Source organism: Labrus mixtus, chromosome 16 (assembly GCF_963584025.1).
Source record: "Labrus mixtus chromosome 16, fLabMix1.1, whole genome shotgun sequence".
Lineage (NCBI taxonomy): Eukaryota > Metazoa > Chordata > Actinopteri > Labriformes > Labridae > Labrus > Labrus mixtus.
This window is the reverse complement of record NC_083627.1, coordinates 6,551,527-6,567,025: the sequence shown is the minus strand read 5'-3', so window position 1 is coordinate 6,567,025 and position 15,499 is coordinate 6,551,527. Positions and strand designations below refer to the sequence as shown.

At 41.8% G+C, this 15,499-nt stretch overlaps 1 protein-coding gene across 1 annotated transcript in view; it reads left to right on the top strand.

Annotated features, from left to right (window-relative positions):
* The window catches only part of erf (Ets2 repressor factor), a 38,428-nt gene that overhangs the window by 10,276 nt on the left and 12,653 nt on the right, over nucleotides 1-15,499 (top strand). The window contains exon 2 of the mRNA XM_061058982.1: nucleotides 12,179-12,413. Coding sequence (XP_060914965.1) covers nucleotides 12,179-12,413 — 235 coding nt within the window. The remainder of the gene's footprint in view (nucleotides 1-12,178; nucleotides 12,414-15,499) is intronic.

Sequence of the window (15,499 nt, the reverse complement as noted above, 5' to 3'; positions counted from 1 at the left end):
TGAGCTCTTCCAGCGCAAAAAGCAGTTTCTGTGGACACAGGCCCTTAAAATGTTACAGGTTTATATGCTTCGACACGCCTGTAGGTCACAGTGGGTTTGGTAAATGGTGACGTTCCCACAGCAGCGGTCTTAGAAATGTCTCTTTAATTTGGTTTTAAGATGTAGTTTCTCCGGTCTAAACACACCAAGTTTAACTTATTTATCCCCAGCAGCGACGATAAGCTAATGCTACTTAGTCATCATGAACTCATTAATTAAATTCGTCAACATAAGAACAGGTTCATATTCTTCTATTGATCAGAACAATTTAAAGCCTGTGATGTTAAAGGGAAAAGTACAGTTATGGCTCGTCATCTCAGCTGCTTCAAAGGAGAGTCATAAATTACATCAGTGATAAGAATGACATAGTTTGATCAGGTCAGCGCCGTCAGTCGACCATAAAATGAGCTTAACTGTTTTCTCCCCTTTGGTCTTCTCTGTGTATTTTCTTTAACACTCAAAATCAGCCAGTGGTTTTCATTATAACGTCAACATAAAGCTTAAAACCTTGCTAATCTAAACGTCTGCGCTTGATTGATATGAATGAGCTAACGGAGGCAAATGATCTGGAGGAGAAAGAATGCTGAATAATCAACCAGAGAAGAAGAATAAGGCTTAACATGTTGAATTGGTTAGCTGAAAATTTGTTAACTCTTAAGACAAAGATTTGTTACCCATGTTCTGTCCCTGCTTTTTTTTCAAAGCAGCAGCAGTGATGAATGAGGCGGTCTCTGCTTTATTGAAACGTGAAAGTCGGTTAGTCCCTCAGACACTCTCTCACTCATCTCGCCCACTCACAGCATGCACACTTTATTAGCGGACCTGGACCCCCCACATGCCCCGAAAAAGGGTGATGTCTGTCTTGCATTAGGACACATGCACTCTTAGACACACTCTTTTAATTTTCTCACTACAGCTAGCGAGCGCGGCTTGCTCATTTGGGCTGCCATCTCCCTGCGGTGACGCCGTCGTGCCTCTGTCTTTAATGTTTTAACACAGGCAGCGAGCCGCTCAGTCTACAGACTCAAAGATCCAACTTTAATGCAATAGACTGAGGAATTAAGACTGCGGTGGCTCTGCCAATGAGGAAAGGCTGACTAAGACACCCAGACATCACACATGTAGAAAGTCCCGTACTGGCTGTTTAACATTTCAAGAAATTCACAGACACGCTCATCCAGAACGAATCACTGTCACTGATTCTGCTATAAGCTACAAGTGTTAGCTCAACAACGTTATTAGCCAAAGAGTGAGGAGTGACAGCTATGCTCAGAACCACAGTGCTCGCAGTGTTCTGCCTGAAATAACAGGAATTCATGTTCAAGTTAAAGGAATGAAGACAAATTCTCCTTAACTGAACGTAAAGTATGGGATTGTTCAAGCTGCATCTGATGGCAGATAGTTTTTGTCTTATTTCCAATATGCAGCTACATCCACATAAGTTGGTCTCTCAAGGATTTCACTTGCTTTTTAGTGATTGCTGTGTCCTAAAATGCCAGATTTTGTGGCATTTGAAAAAGTTGCTGTTGTGAAGCTTCTTTTTTTTTAACTCCTCATGATCAAGTGAATTTGCAAAAACGGTTGCAATTGCTTTTAGTGTTCTGAGTAGACTGACTCACCAAAAAGGACCAAGATTAAGGTGAGATTAGATACAATTCAAGTTTGCTCCAATAATAAAGTATTAGGAGAGTAACAGAAACAAGCTTTAGATGTAAAACGGGGAAAAAATGTATTGGGGCACCGATTGCCTGGTGGTTAATGCAACTGCCTCAGGTATGGAGGCTATGGTCCTCCAAGCGTGCGGCCTTGGTTCGAGACGGACCTGTGGCTCCTTTGTCGCATGTCATTCCCCACTCTCTCTCTCTCCCCAATTTTGACTCTATCCACTGTCCTGTCTCTACAAATAAAAGGTATAAAAAGCCCCCCAAAAAAGTGTTTTACGTGGATCAGGTTTAAATTAAATGAATCTGTTCAGTTTGCTAACTTGTTTCCAAGGTCTACTGGAAGAATGTCGAATAGTAACTAGCTGAAAGGGGCCATACCTAAGTTAATGAAGTCAAACAAACTTCCATCAATAAATTGATTCCCCCACGATGCTTGCACAAAGGGACGAGGAAAGTAGGACATTAAATGACCTTAATGATCAATTAGCACAGCTGGACTTGACTACATGTAAAGAGAACCTGTGTGATAATTGATCCATACTCGGATACTTAGTAAGCAGGATTTTCTTACTTTACTGTCACTCAAGCTGTTAGCTTCACAACATCACATTAAAGAGCCTCTAATAAGATGTTCTCCTCTGTTGTTCTTTTCCAAATTCAGGCTTTAAGGATTTGAGTTTCATATGTTTAACAGATTTAAATCCTTATGACTCGAGTGTGCGATTTAAGTCTACACAGTATAAACAAAATGTACTTCTCATTGCCAAGAGTGTTAATCAGAACACAAATATGCACATTCCTCTGTGATATTTGCTCCTGACACACACTCTGATAATAAAAGTCGCCGTGTGGTGCTGGCTTGTCTGGAGTTTTATGACCTCAGGACGTTTTACACACGATCGAAACTTGTTTGAATTAAAATCGCAGAACAAATCGTAAAGTAAATTCTTCATGTCACAGTCACGTCCACGGTCTGAACCTCGAGCATCGTCGTGTTGGTTGTCGTGGTCGTTTAATCAACAGTGGAGCCTCTTTGTCTGTGTGGAAAGATGCTGAAAGGAAAGCGGCATTACGGGAAAGTTGTAGAGGAAGAGATGAGATTTGATTGGCGGGGAGTACGAGAGTGAGTCACTCATCCAAGCTCCCTGGGTTTGGAGCTGTGGGCCTATTCTGGGCTGCGGTGACGTGTGTGTGTGTGTGTGTGTGTGTGTGTGTGTGTGTGTGTGGTTCTGTGAGTGTACGTGCTCTCTAGTGTTCACATGGTTCAATCCAACAGCTGAAGTCACCAAATTTTACTTGTTGGCTTAACCACTCTGCAGGCGTGTGTGCTTGTGTGTGTGTGTGTTGGAGGAAAATGAAAGTAGTCTGGCAAGCAAACCACAACTAAGAAGCCAGATTTAAATGCAGATTTTTATCTTCTCTGTCTTTCTTCTTCCTGCTCTGAAGTCCCCTCTATAAAACCTCTGCAAATGACTCCTGTTCTTTGGTAGCTTCTATCTGACATCTTCAGTTAAAAGTTGTGTTAATATTGATCATAGTTAAATAGTTTTTTCACAATAAAGTTTCTTTGATTTATCTGAATACTTTTACCTTAACGTTTAAGGCCTTTGCGAGTTTGTTTTTTTCCCTGTCTGAAATTGACACACTTTAAAAAAAGAAATAAGAACTCAAGTTGTGTCTATTATTATTATGTTTGCACACTTTAGTATGTTATATCTTTTGGAACCAGGTTTCGATTTTCTGTTTCTTCCGCATCCATCATCCTTTTGTCTGAAGTGTCCCCTACCTCAAACATACCAACAGCCGCTGCTCAGGATTAGTTGCTTCCATAGAATTGGTGGACTTCTTTTTAATCTGTGTTCCAGTAAAGCTAGCAGCGTATCAAACTGGAATACTGAAAACACACCTGGAAGCAATCGGGATAATGATGCAGCTGCTTTATTATATCAACAGGGGAAACTCTCTTCGCTCTTGGCTTGCTTTCATGTGGACGGACCAAAAATAAACGCATCGGACTCGGAGTGCAAGGTGTCTGTGCGTAACCTTTTTTCCTGGATTAAGGACCCAGAAACCCTTTGTGTTCCACGTCCTCTGAAGCTTCTACATCTTGCTTGTTGTAGCTTCAAGTCTTGTGGTTAAACACAGCCTCTTTGTAACAGCTGACTGCCCAGTTTGATGTTACAAACCAGCAAAGCAGCAGTCTGACTGGTTTGTTGGGCTTCACATTGGTTCACTTCACTCCGCAGGGTACCAGCCTGCATTATCTCCTGCAGACAGACAATGTGCCAAAACACATAGTTAGGTGTATTTTTTGTGAGTGTTGCTGTGCAACAGGTGATCCAAATCAGTGCTGCTTCAGTGCACCTCTGCATAAACACAATACAGTCATATCTCACTTTCTCTCCTCTCTTTGTTTCTGCCTTTCTCACTCTCTCTCTCTCCTCACACACTTGTGCATACAAACACACAGTTCTGTCTCACCAAGTTCTGCCCTGACAATGGGAAACAAGCCTGAAATCCACCGTCAGGTAGCCAGGAGCTCATTACTGTTGAATGTTTTACAGGGTTGTCATGTTTTTTTTATTTTCAAAAGAAAGCATGCTCAGACGGGTTACAAAGGCACGTGTACATGCATGTATGTTTCCTTGTTCCTCTCTGGCTACAAAGGAATGAAGACGAAGCAAGTTCGAGCACTGAGATCATCGCTGACTTAATTGTTAATATCTTTTGGCTCTCACTAACACAGAAGTGATAATCCTTTTCATTCCTGTGTTTAATCTGTTTTTTGTCTTTCCCTTTTGGAGCATTATCATTTTAATTTTCTGTTAAAACAAGGTTGTATGGTGCACACAACATGATTTTTATACCCATAAATGAGCTCTGTAATCATGTAGGCCATGCTGAATGCAACAGGAGCCTCCCGTCATGTCGGAGTATGATAAGTCACCCTTAAATGCCACACACATACACACCAGGAAGGTGCTGACTTAATCACTGCCTTGGCTGCCTCCAAGGTGCTACAGAGTTCTCCAGGACGTGACAGGTTTCCGTCTGGCGAGTTTCAGGCGGTCGCTGTGTCACAGAAAAGAGTGGTTGAGCTGTCTCAGTTATACCAGAGATGGTTTGAATACTTAGAGGGTTCACTTTTCAGGCCAAGGCTTTATCGCTGTGGCAAACGGTCTAACCTCCTCCTCTCTGCTGTGTCTTAAAGTCTTTCTCTTCTGCAGAACACAGCAGTGCAGCTGTCTATGCTTTTAAAGCGCTCGTCCAAATGGGGAGGTTTTGTTTAGTTTGGACCGATCACGGTCTACGGGAAGCATCTTTCACAGCACACGCTGTTTGGATGATAGATTTCTGAGATGGAAAGCAACCGCATAATCCCAAAAAAGAACCAGTTGGCTGATTAAAGCCACACAATGGTCACTCATTGATGGATAATAAAGGCTCCAGCATCCTAGCATTTCTTATTATCCGGGAAAATTCAAGATATTTATGACAAATCATCTCCTGACAGCCTGCCTATTAAAAAAAGCTTTTAGGGTTAATCTCAGCACTTGACCACAATGTAAATCTAAGACCATAGTCAGTGACATTATACACACTTGTGATGCTTTCCCGCCTGCAAAAAGTCTTGCAAACTTACCAACATATTCTAGAGTTTCCCTTGCTTTCTGACATTTTACCATTTCTGTGACCGTTTCTTTGTCCTCATCAAACTGAGTCCACAGCTTTGTTTCTTGTTTGGATGCTAAACATTCAAACTTCAGGCTGGGTCGTTTCTCTCAAACCGCAACTGCTTGATATATCAAGGCTCCTTTTTCTGTCTGTATTTTGGTTTGAATCCCTCCACCCTAACACTGACCCCGTCTCCCCTTCTTCCTTCTCTGTCTGCCTGTTTGTCCGTCTGTGTCTCCATAAGTCTTATATAACTGAAGCATCATGTGAGAAGCGAGGTGAGGGTTCACGTTGTGCACCTGCGGATGACCGTCCTGCTTTCACTTTGATCTCTGCTGGATGTCTTTATCTCCTCCACTTTTCTTCCTCTTCTCCTCTTCTATCTTTCCACCCGATTTCCTCCTCTCTGCTTCTGCTTCTGCTTCTCCGACTCATCCCTGGCTCTAAGCCCACTGGCTCCTCCAATCTGAACTCCCATCCTTTAAGGGTAATTATGAGATCAGTGGAATGAGGAGTGTGGGGTTTTAAAACAGTAGTTTGAAGCTCAGGACTCCTCAATAAAGCACTGTTAGATTGTCTGTTATGATCCCGGTGTTGTAGACGTGTAGTTTACACAGCAAAACAAAAACGGTAACCCAGTCAACCAGAACTTTTCCATGAATGGTTCGTCATTTTAGAGTTAACCTCCTAAAGATTGTATAAAAACATTTGAAAAGCTGGTTAGTTTAAAAAATGAAACTTTTTTCCTGCAGAATTTAACTTTCTGCACATGCAAGCACCTTTTATAGCCCAACAGAGATTCCCCCTTTCCTGCTCGCTCCCCTTTATTTCCTGCCATTCTGTGCTGTCCTGATCCCATCCCAGATTAACACCATCCAGGTTTCAATAGTCCTCCAGCGCCCGGCCATTTAGCCTGGCCTGTTACCTCTGTGCGGGGCTCTCCGTGCCCCTGAATCATTACCCTGCAGACAGACACACCGACCTTTCCAACGGCTAAATATAGACCTAACAAAGAATGGGAGGAAGGGAGGGAAAAATAAACGGGGGGATAGATGGATTGATAGAAAAACATGTTAAAGGAACGTAACACTGGGAGAGCAGGAGACGTAGAGTAGTAGGCAGTTTGTGTTTACTCTCAGCGGCTGCAGGGCCTTCTGGACAATACCCCAATGATCGCAATCGGTTTTTAAGAGCACAGTTCCAACTGCGGTGACGTCAGACTGCCTTAGAAAAGCAGGCCTGCATGTTTAAACCCTGCATGTTTTTCTTGGAAAGGAGAACGCAGGTGGCTTGGGACTGCAGGCTAATACTAAATGAGTTTTTCTAACATGTACTTTGCTATATTTAGAATCCAATGAGGCCTGAAATGGTGTGTTTCACCTCCGCCTGACAATCAAAAATTCCTCTTGTCTGGAGTACAGAGGGCTTTGGGTTCGTATGTCTAATTCCCTGACTTGTATCTTTTGATAAGTGCCATAAACCAATTAAAAGTAGCTGTAAACCAGCAGTGCAATGTTCCTTACATTGATCAGGAATAATGTTTAACCGGACGCTGATAAGGACTCGCTGAACTCACGTGCACTGTACTCTGTGAAATGTGCCAGTGTGCACTTTCAGATTGAACACGAATCACGTTTTCAAAGGTTGCTATGAAGATGCAACCTAGCAACACCTTTAACTGTTTCAAGAAAGAGCTTAGCATTCCCTGCAAGCACATATTACATTATTAGACTCATGTATATGCCCATTAATATAAAAAATGATTTCAGAGGGGCCACAGGTGCTTCTCCAATGAAGTGCTCCACCATCGCAAAGTTATGAGCCCTATCCAATTTTGCAGTGTAGTTGTTTTCCTTTTTTTATAATCTTAACATATATATGAGTATTTTGTCTTACCTTCTGCTTTATTGCCTTCCTTTGTCACCTGTGTTGTGAAAACATGAGATTTCCTACAAACTAGGGTAAAGTTCAGTTGGCATGCTTCTCATATTCGGGTATAAAATCATGGAGCACCTGGGTGTTACCACAGTCTTGTCTAAAAGCTTACTTCACAAACAGTAAGCATTGAACATCGGAGTTTTCCAGCGCATTAAAAGTCTTACCCTGCCCCTCATTTCTCGGGTTCCGGTGACTTTACTTCTACCTGTAGGTAGATTTGTTTGCAGCCAGCAAGATTGACATCCATCATGACACATAAATTACAAAACAGATGTAAGAAATGAAGAACACATTAGAGAGAAGGAACACTGTTTAACATTTCTGTCACCTTTCTCTGCTTCTGCTTTTCACAATGATTCAATCTTGACTTTGTCATGTAACGCTCTGGTAGACATCAACCAAACCTTCCGTCCTCACTTGTTGAGAGGTCGCGTTGTACATTTTACATACATTTCTCTGTAACCCGGCAAGGGACAAAAAGCTATTCATGAAGGAAGCCTGTTTCCACATAGATGCTGGAGATTTAAGATTTAGCTCTAAAGAAAATAAATACAAATTGCTAGTGCCTCACTAAACGTTATTTTTCTAGCTGGAAGGGAATCTGTTAACTTGTGGCTTCTGGAGCAAAGAAGAAGGCCAGAAGCAGTACATGCTCACAGTGTAAACATATCGTAAAATTGTGGCTAAGTAATGTTGGTTCCTTACTAATCAATTAGCTTAAGGGCAAATAATGACAAACAATGTAGGTTTCTCAGGGTTTGTGTGCAATGACAAAGTTTTACTCAGCTCTTGCAGCTCTTTTGCTGTCCCTCTCTTACTGAACATCTTTATGTATATGATTATCTCCTGTTTTTTTACTCACATTATGTCAACTACGAAAAGCAACTACAACTGGACTAACATTTTTGCATAGGGCAGAATGTCACAATGTCTGATTTTCTATCATTGTATTTCCTCGGGATCAAAATGCAATGTACAGATTTAAGACTCTTGGTTTTTGTGGAAACTTGCTTTTTCCAGAGCATTAAGGACAGGGCATCGTGTCCTTCGAGTTGTAAACACAGTTAAAAAGTGAAGCTGCAGCGAGAAGTCTCCACTGGCCAGGCAGCCTTAGACAGATCACACCCTCACGCTGCAGCTCTCTGGATCTGAGCCCAAACTCTAAACTCTTTTTGGCAAGTTTCTGTTATTGAATCATATTTTGTCTTGTCTGTCGTGACTCCGACATTTATTTTTAGCGCTAAAAGCTTTTGTTGCTAGGAGACGGTGTGTCTTAGGAGAGGCTGAGCGAGGGAGGGACAGAATGAAAGAGAAGAGAAAAGAAAGAGATGGCAGTGGTGTTGAGGGGGAGAAACGCGGAATCTGTGAACGACGAACGAACAAGCTATGAGTCAGCAGGGACATCTGCAACACACACACAAACACATGCAGTGGGCACGGTTGCTATTCCTGTGTTCTTTGTCTGTGTGCTCTGTGCACCCACGCATGAACCCACTTACCTCTCCCCACTAACCTGTGTTGTGTGTCTGTGTACTTGGTGTGTGTGTGGGTACGAGAGATATTAGCTCGCCCACTTTGATTCAATCCACTCCCGCTGTGTTTTATATGCGTCAGTGTGCATCCGCGCGAGTATGTTCACGTGTGTTTTTCTCCAGCAATCAGCAGTGTACCCCATTATACAGCAGCATGTTGTGTCTGTGTCACAACGCCTAACCTGTCCCGGGCGACAAGAGCCTCATTGTCTGCTGCATGAATCATGTGCTCGAACCCCATTAGTAATCTGCCTTCAAATAGTTATTATCAGCCATCATAGGCAGCTTGTCTGTCTTTTGGCTCATTCTCCGAGCACCATGGGAGATCAGATAGCAGCATGTGGTTAGTTAGTCACTGGGAGTCGGTCTGTTTTTTTAGGATTTTTTTTCCTGTTTCTTAACCCTTTGATAACAGGCTTCCTGCAGGCACGAGCAAATTGCCTGCAGGATATCATTGATTGCATAATCCTGTTGAAATTGATCTGAAATTAAAAGCATATTACATAAAGTTGTTCTTATTTTTATGCAACATGATCTCAGACTTCCATGTATCAGGTCCCTTTATGCTGCATTGTAGTACGATATGTATATGACACAATGTTAATGCTTTAAGAGGTTTTCAGCTTTTGAAGCGTTGACAACACATCATGTTTACGTAGCAATAGCCGTACTACTTCAATGCATCTGTACGTTTGTCTTCATTCAGCTGTCTCACAATTCACATCCAAAATCAGAATCAAATCTCCTCTCTATTTAAATTGTGTGTTAAACCATGAAAGGGCTTTTGAACTATGGATTTTAGAGATATGACGTCTTTGAAGATACTCTTCAGTTTACAAAAATACAGATGTGGACTATTTCTGTTGCTTTGTTCAACGGGTCTATGTGACTTTTGTGGCATGTTTTGAGTGTGTTTGTTTAAGTGTATTTATTTGTTGTGTGAAGATATTCCTTCTTTTAGTCAGTTATGTATTTCTACTACACCAATCACGACCGCTACATCTGACAGTGTTATTTCTTGTACTTTAGATTCTCGCCAGGCTGGCACACAACTGCACTCTGCACACCTGATATTGGACTTTGGTTTCATCATGTTCGACTTAATTAGTTTTTCCATGACTCATTTTGACTCCGTTTACACCTGCTATTAAAGTGTGATCTTTATCTGGATAAGGAGAAACACATGTAAAGGCCGGCCGTAAATGAAACACTCGTGCTTTGAATTTGATCAAACATATCATCGAGTTTCTGTTGATATCAGCAGAACTTTTTTTTATTTGTAGAAGCAGTTTATGACAATTCAGAGAGAGCGTTACCGTTTCCCTTCTTTGAGAACGAACCACCCATGTGGGCAGGAATGTCATGACTCACTCTGGATTTGTCGACTACTCACCTTCACAGAAAGACTGGCACGATCTGTTTCCACCAGATGTTCCTCTTTACCCACTGTGAAGGAGTTACAAACACTGAAGCAGTACACACAACCTGTAGGTGTTCCTGAACGTCTGACTATAAAAAGCTGTAAAGTCCCTGTGTTGAAATGTTGGATTCTGGTACAACGTGTGATCTTTGTACATTTTACTTTCACTTGACTGTGTCCCAGACATTAGGAGGATTTTTTTAAGCAATTAAATAGGGTCATAATGATTTTAATAACCATCTGGGCACCATATGTAGTTATTGTTTGCTTTACCCTGGGATTAGGGTTGCCAGGTACGTCTTCTTTTTTCAGCTATTTAAAAAAAAAAAACATCCAATCTCAAAGCTCATTTGAAAATGGCTAAAAAGGATGTGCAAGATATGATCCGTAGGGGGCAAAACTCAGACTTTCATCTCACAGTGCTCGCACAAAAAAGGCAGAGCACTCAGAAAAAGGACGCTGGGCGCTGCACTTTTTCTCCAGACGGCCGCCTGCTGCTGGAACCACTCTCCACTCATTGAAAACAAGTGGCGCTCAGAAAAAAATGCTAGGTGGACTCGGGGCCTGAATTGTTTTTTAAAACCTCTATTTTGGTATTGGCCCTGATATTCACAATCGGTGCATCACTACTTAAAACTGCTTGGTTTGCATCCCTGTCTCTAAGATGTCGTATTAGTGGGATACACACAGTGGCTTTAGATGTTCTTAGTCCACTCACACTTCAAGGCAACATGTCTCTATTTAAATGAACACAATAATGGGACACTCTGTTATTACAAGATGGTTGATCGGGCATCCCAGGAGTGTCCGCCTTGGACATATCACTGTGAACAGTTCACTGTCGCTGCTGTGCAGATATGACAGACTATGCGAGAGTGTGGGAAACTGATTGTAACCTTGGTATTTAGGATGGTGTGTTTCTTTACAGTTATAAAAACACACACACAATTCAGCATTGTTATATTGTGGCCATATGTTTCCCACCCTCAGTTTTCTCAGCCTGATTTCCAAGGCACATCTGGTCCTAATGAGGTGCGTGTGTGAGAGTGTGTGTTAGTGTGTGTCACTACGCCTCTCCTATCCAGCCTTTCAACATGGCCTTGTGTTGAAGTGGTGTTGAGTCTTTTACTGCCACCCACTGCTTTACAATTCAAACCCTATACTTTTAACTGTTGGATAATAGTGTATGTGTGAGTGTGCGCGCCTGTGCGAGTGTGTGCTCTGATAGTAGTTATAAAACCACAGCTTATATTTTGTCTGCACATATCTGAAGGCCTGTTAATCTGTCTAAACAACGCTGATTTTCAGGCTTTGAAGGCGATAGCTGTGGACTTTTGATATGACGGCGGTTGTTGGAAACAGATTACGCTGAAATACTCGAGATTCACTCCACAGCGGCGCCTAAGACCAAAATGTGTTACACATTTCAGCGTACATGTTTCATCCTTGATTCTGTGATTCCCAGCAGTCTCATCCTTCTACAAATCCACTTCTTGTTAGATTCCCTCCTAAGGTTGTCAAAATGATTGATACTTGAATACTTTTTATACCACACGATTTACTTTGGTAACTCAAATGTTGCCAACTTTGCCAAGCACACCCTTCAAGAACCAATAAATGGAAGCCAGAGACAAAGATAACACTCGTTTTAGGACCAAAAATGTGCATAGACTCTGAAGTCATTACTGCCATCAGCAGTGAACAGCTGCAGTAACATAAATGATTGATCACTCAAATAGGACAATTGTTTATCACATGCAGTGGACCAATATTTGTAGACAAATAAAAGACCTGAGTGGATAAAAGAGCTGAACTTAACCCACCTTTTCCTTTTTTCAATCCTGTCTCTTTATTACCCTTTGGTCTTGATCATCGAGTTAAACACCCTCTCCCCTCTGCTCCCCCCTCAGGGTTTGCCTTCCCGGATTGGGCATACAAGCCAGAGTCGAGCCCGGGCTCCAGACAGATCCAGCTGTGGCACTTCATCCTGGAGCTGCTGAGGAAGGAGGAGTACCACGACGTCATCGCCTGGCAGGGAGACTATGGAGAGTTTGTCATCAAGGACCCGGACGAGGTGGCCCGCCTGTGGGGGGCCAGGAAGTGTAAACCCCAGATGAACTATGATAAGCTCAGCCGAGCGCTAAGGTGAGAATTCAGTGGGAGAAAGTACTGAAGACAACAATTATAACATCCCCACACTTAGGCCTAAATTATACTTTAGAAATTCATGTGGTCAGCAGGCTGCAAGGGATGTACATTTTATCATCCTCCGTGCAGACCTGACAATAAACTGGGAAACATAGTTGCATGCAGACGATGAACAGATCTACACCTCTGTTCTCCATGTGCTCGGTGTGCAGAGAAAGACCAAAATGTAGCAACAAAGGCAGGAAAAAAAAAAAGAACCTGTTGCAGATAAACATCGATGTAAACGATGCAGGATCAGCAGTTCTTTTAGGAAGGAATCATAACACCTACCAGACACCTTTTGGTAATACCATCTTAGTAAGACTTGTCGTAACCGTTACCAATATTTACCTTTTTATATATTGAGGTAGTTTGTTCCTGACGAGTATCAACCCCTCAGCAGTCAGTTTCCGAGCTAAGAGCCTTGCTGGATAAATCTTGAATTACAGGAACAGGTGTCATGTTGTTTTGAACTCCAGATGAACCAGGATGAAGTCAGTTAAGCATGCAATATTGATTTCATAATAAATATAAGTTGTAAGGGATGAGATAACAGTGTGTACATTCACAAAAAACATTCACACATACCAGAAGTTGAACAAAAACAGCTCTGCCTGTTCTCTTTCCTTACTGCTGTTTTGTTTCTCTGCACTTTACAAGGTGTAAAAACAAGCTCAAATGACATTTCGTGAACGGAAGCAAAGGAAAAGACTGAGCAGAGAAAAAGTGATGATAGATGTTTTTCCTTTGCCATGACCCACACTCTCTATTTAGACACTGTTGAGTTACAGAGCTCAGACAAGCAGACTGTTAACCTGAAACAGACGCTGTAGATTAAGGGCATTGTTTTTTTTTTAAAGTTTCTAAGTTGAATAATGATTCTAAGACCATGGAAACATTTCCAGACACTTGAGCTTTATTTCCAACATTTGCATTATTGTAAACATTGACGGGTACCTTCATGTGCATCCCTGTCCTCCTTTGTAATGCAGAACATCAAATTACTTTTCAAGGCGTTTTAGCAGCGTCTAATTAAAGTTATGAGAGTTCTGCTGGAGCTCAGGCATGCTCTTGCATCTCAATCATCTTTTGTAAGGTTGAAGAGTTTGTCTGAGCTGTCTTAGGCGCTGTGTCCAGATAGCAGCAAAGCAGGTAGACTGTCATGAGGAGTGACCTCTGCAGACACAAAACGTGCTGTCACTAACTCAGTGTGATGCAGCAGCTCTAAGTTCTAAGGACGAGGCGTTGACAAGGTGGTTGGCTCCGATGAAACAGTGAAAGTTTGAGGTGATAGTAAGGAACAGAATAGATTACGAGCCACAGGCTGTCAATTTACAGTCTAAATCTCTGCAGATAGACAAACCAAGGCATTTAAAAACGACTTAAAATTAAGTAAACTTTAAAAATTATTTTTCTGCTTGTAAATTTCCACCTGGAGCCTGTTGGTAGTATTCTAGTTTTGCCTTTTTGAAAACTTGCCATGCAAGATATTCGTTTTTTGCAAATTTGTCCTGAAAAGGTGTCAGACATACCGGTAGATGTTGTGGTAACCTTTCTGTAACTGCTTAAGAGATTAATTGGAAATCAGATGCAAAGAAGTTGGATGTGAAAGGCGAGAATAATTGTTGTTGTTGTTCTGTCGTGAGTTGTGCATCTGCGCTGCGTGCTTATACTCCAGGGTGACAGCAGATATAGAAACAAACACCTTGAGCATGCACAGAGCACATGTGGGATGCTGCAGAGTTTTATTTAGCTGCCAGTCTGTTCTCTCATAATCATGTACACACAAACACACTGCTAGCCATCAGTGTCGCCTCCTGTGTTGTAGGTTGGTGTGGGTTATAGTTTGCCATGGTGATGACTAGTTACATAGCCTCATCTCGCACACACACACACACACACACACACACACACACACACACACACACACGCACACGTACACTTAACACCTTGTTATATGTCAGCCCTCCTCCAGCCCATCTGTGTCTTGTTTGTTGCTAAAAGCTTTTCTTGTCTCTTACTGCATATTTAAAGACACAAACCTCATCTGAACCTGTATGGGAATAAGTGTGATATCACATTTATTGATCAGAATGAGAGCCTGTACTCCTGAGTTATATATGATGCTTATGTAATATATTACTGTAGTTTTATTTATACGCTTCATTTATCAGGGACAACGCAGACTTAACATCGTTACATAAGGACGAACTGTGCAACAGATGGAATGTAAACTGAACAAAATATAAATGCAACACTTTGACCAGTTTCATCCAAGACGTTTGTTTGTGCACACAATAACCTTGTTTCTAGAAAGTGTAGCTGAAAGATACATTTAATTCCCTGTTATTTAGCAATGCACCACCTTTACCTGTCCACAGTGTCATTTTTAAGAAGCTGACAACAAATATTTAAATCACCTTGATGGCGCTAACGTTGCCTGATTTTTAAGCAACGAGCGGTTCTCCCACATGGCTTTGTATAAGATTAATTTAAAGGGGCTTCTACTTTTTGTTCCCAGAGACTTAAAACAAACATAAGCAGATAAAAATCCATGACAAAGATATAAAATTATTTAAAAATAAACCGGCTTTGATAAGTGTCATTCGATGTATTGATGCTGAATGAACAGCACAGAGACTTGGGCAAAGCTGCCAGCAGAACCTTGACTCGCTTCCGAAGTTACATAGTGTTATACACAAGCGACCGGGGGCGCTCTATGGAGATGGGATGGACCCCATTCTCACTGTTGGAAGTGATTGTACTATTAGATCAACTTTGAAAGTTCTATTTTATAAGGTGGAAAAGTTGCATGTTGTTGCTTTAACTGAGTCCACACACCAGAAGCTGCTCAAATTACATTTAATGAAATGTGTCACCACATGTGACATTTCGGGGCCCTCGCCCTTCATGTCTGATGAAAGACTCCGGCCCGGACTTTTTGTCCAGCACCCTGTACTCAACGATTCAGATGTGCATACTGTTGAGTTAGGTCTGTAAGTCATGATTCAACTTGTGGAATAATTGCCACAATCTGTAGTTTA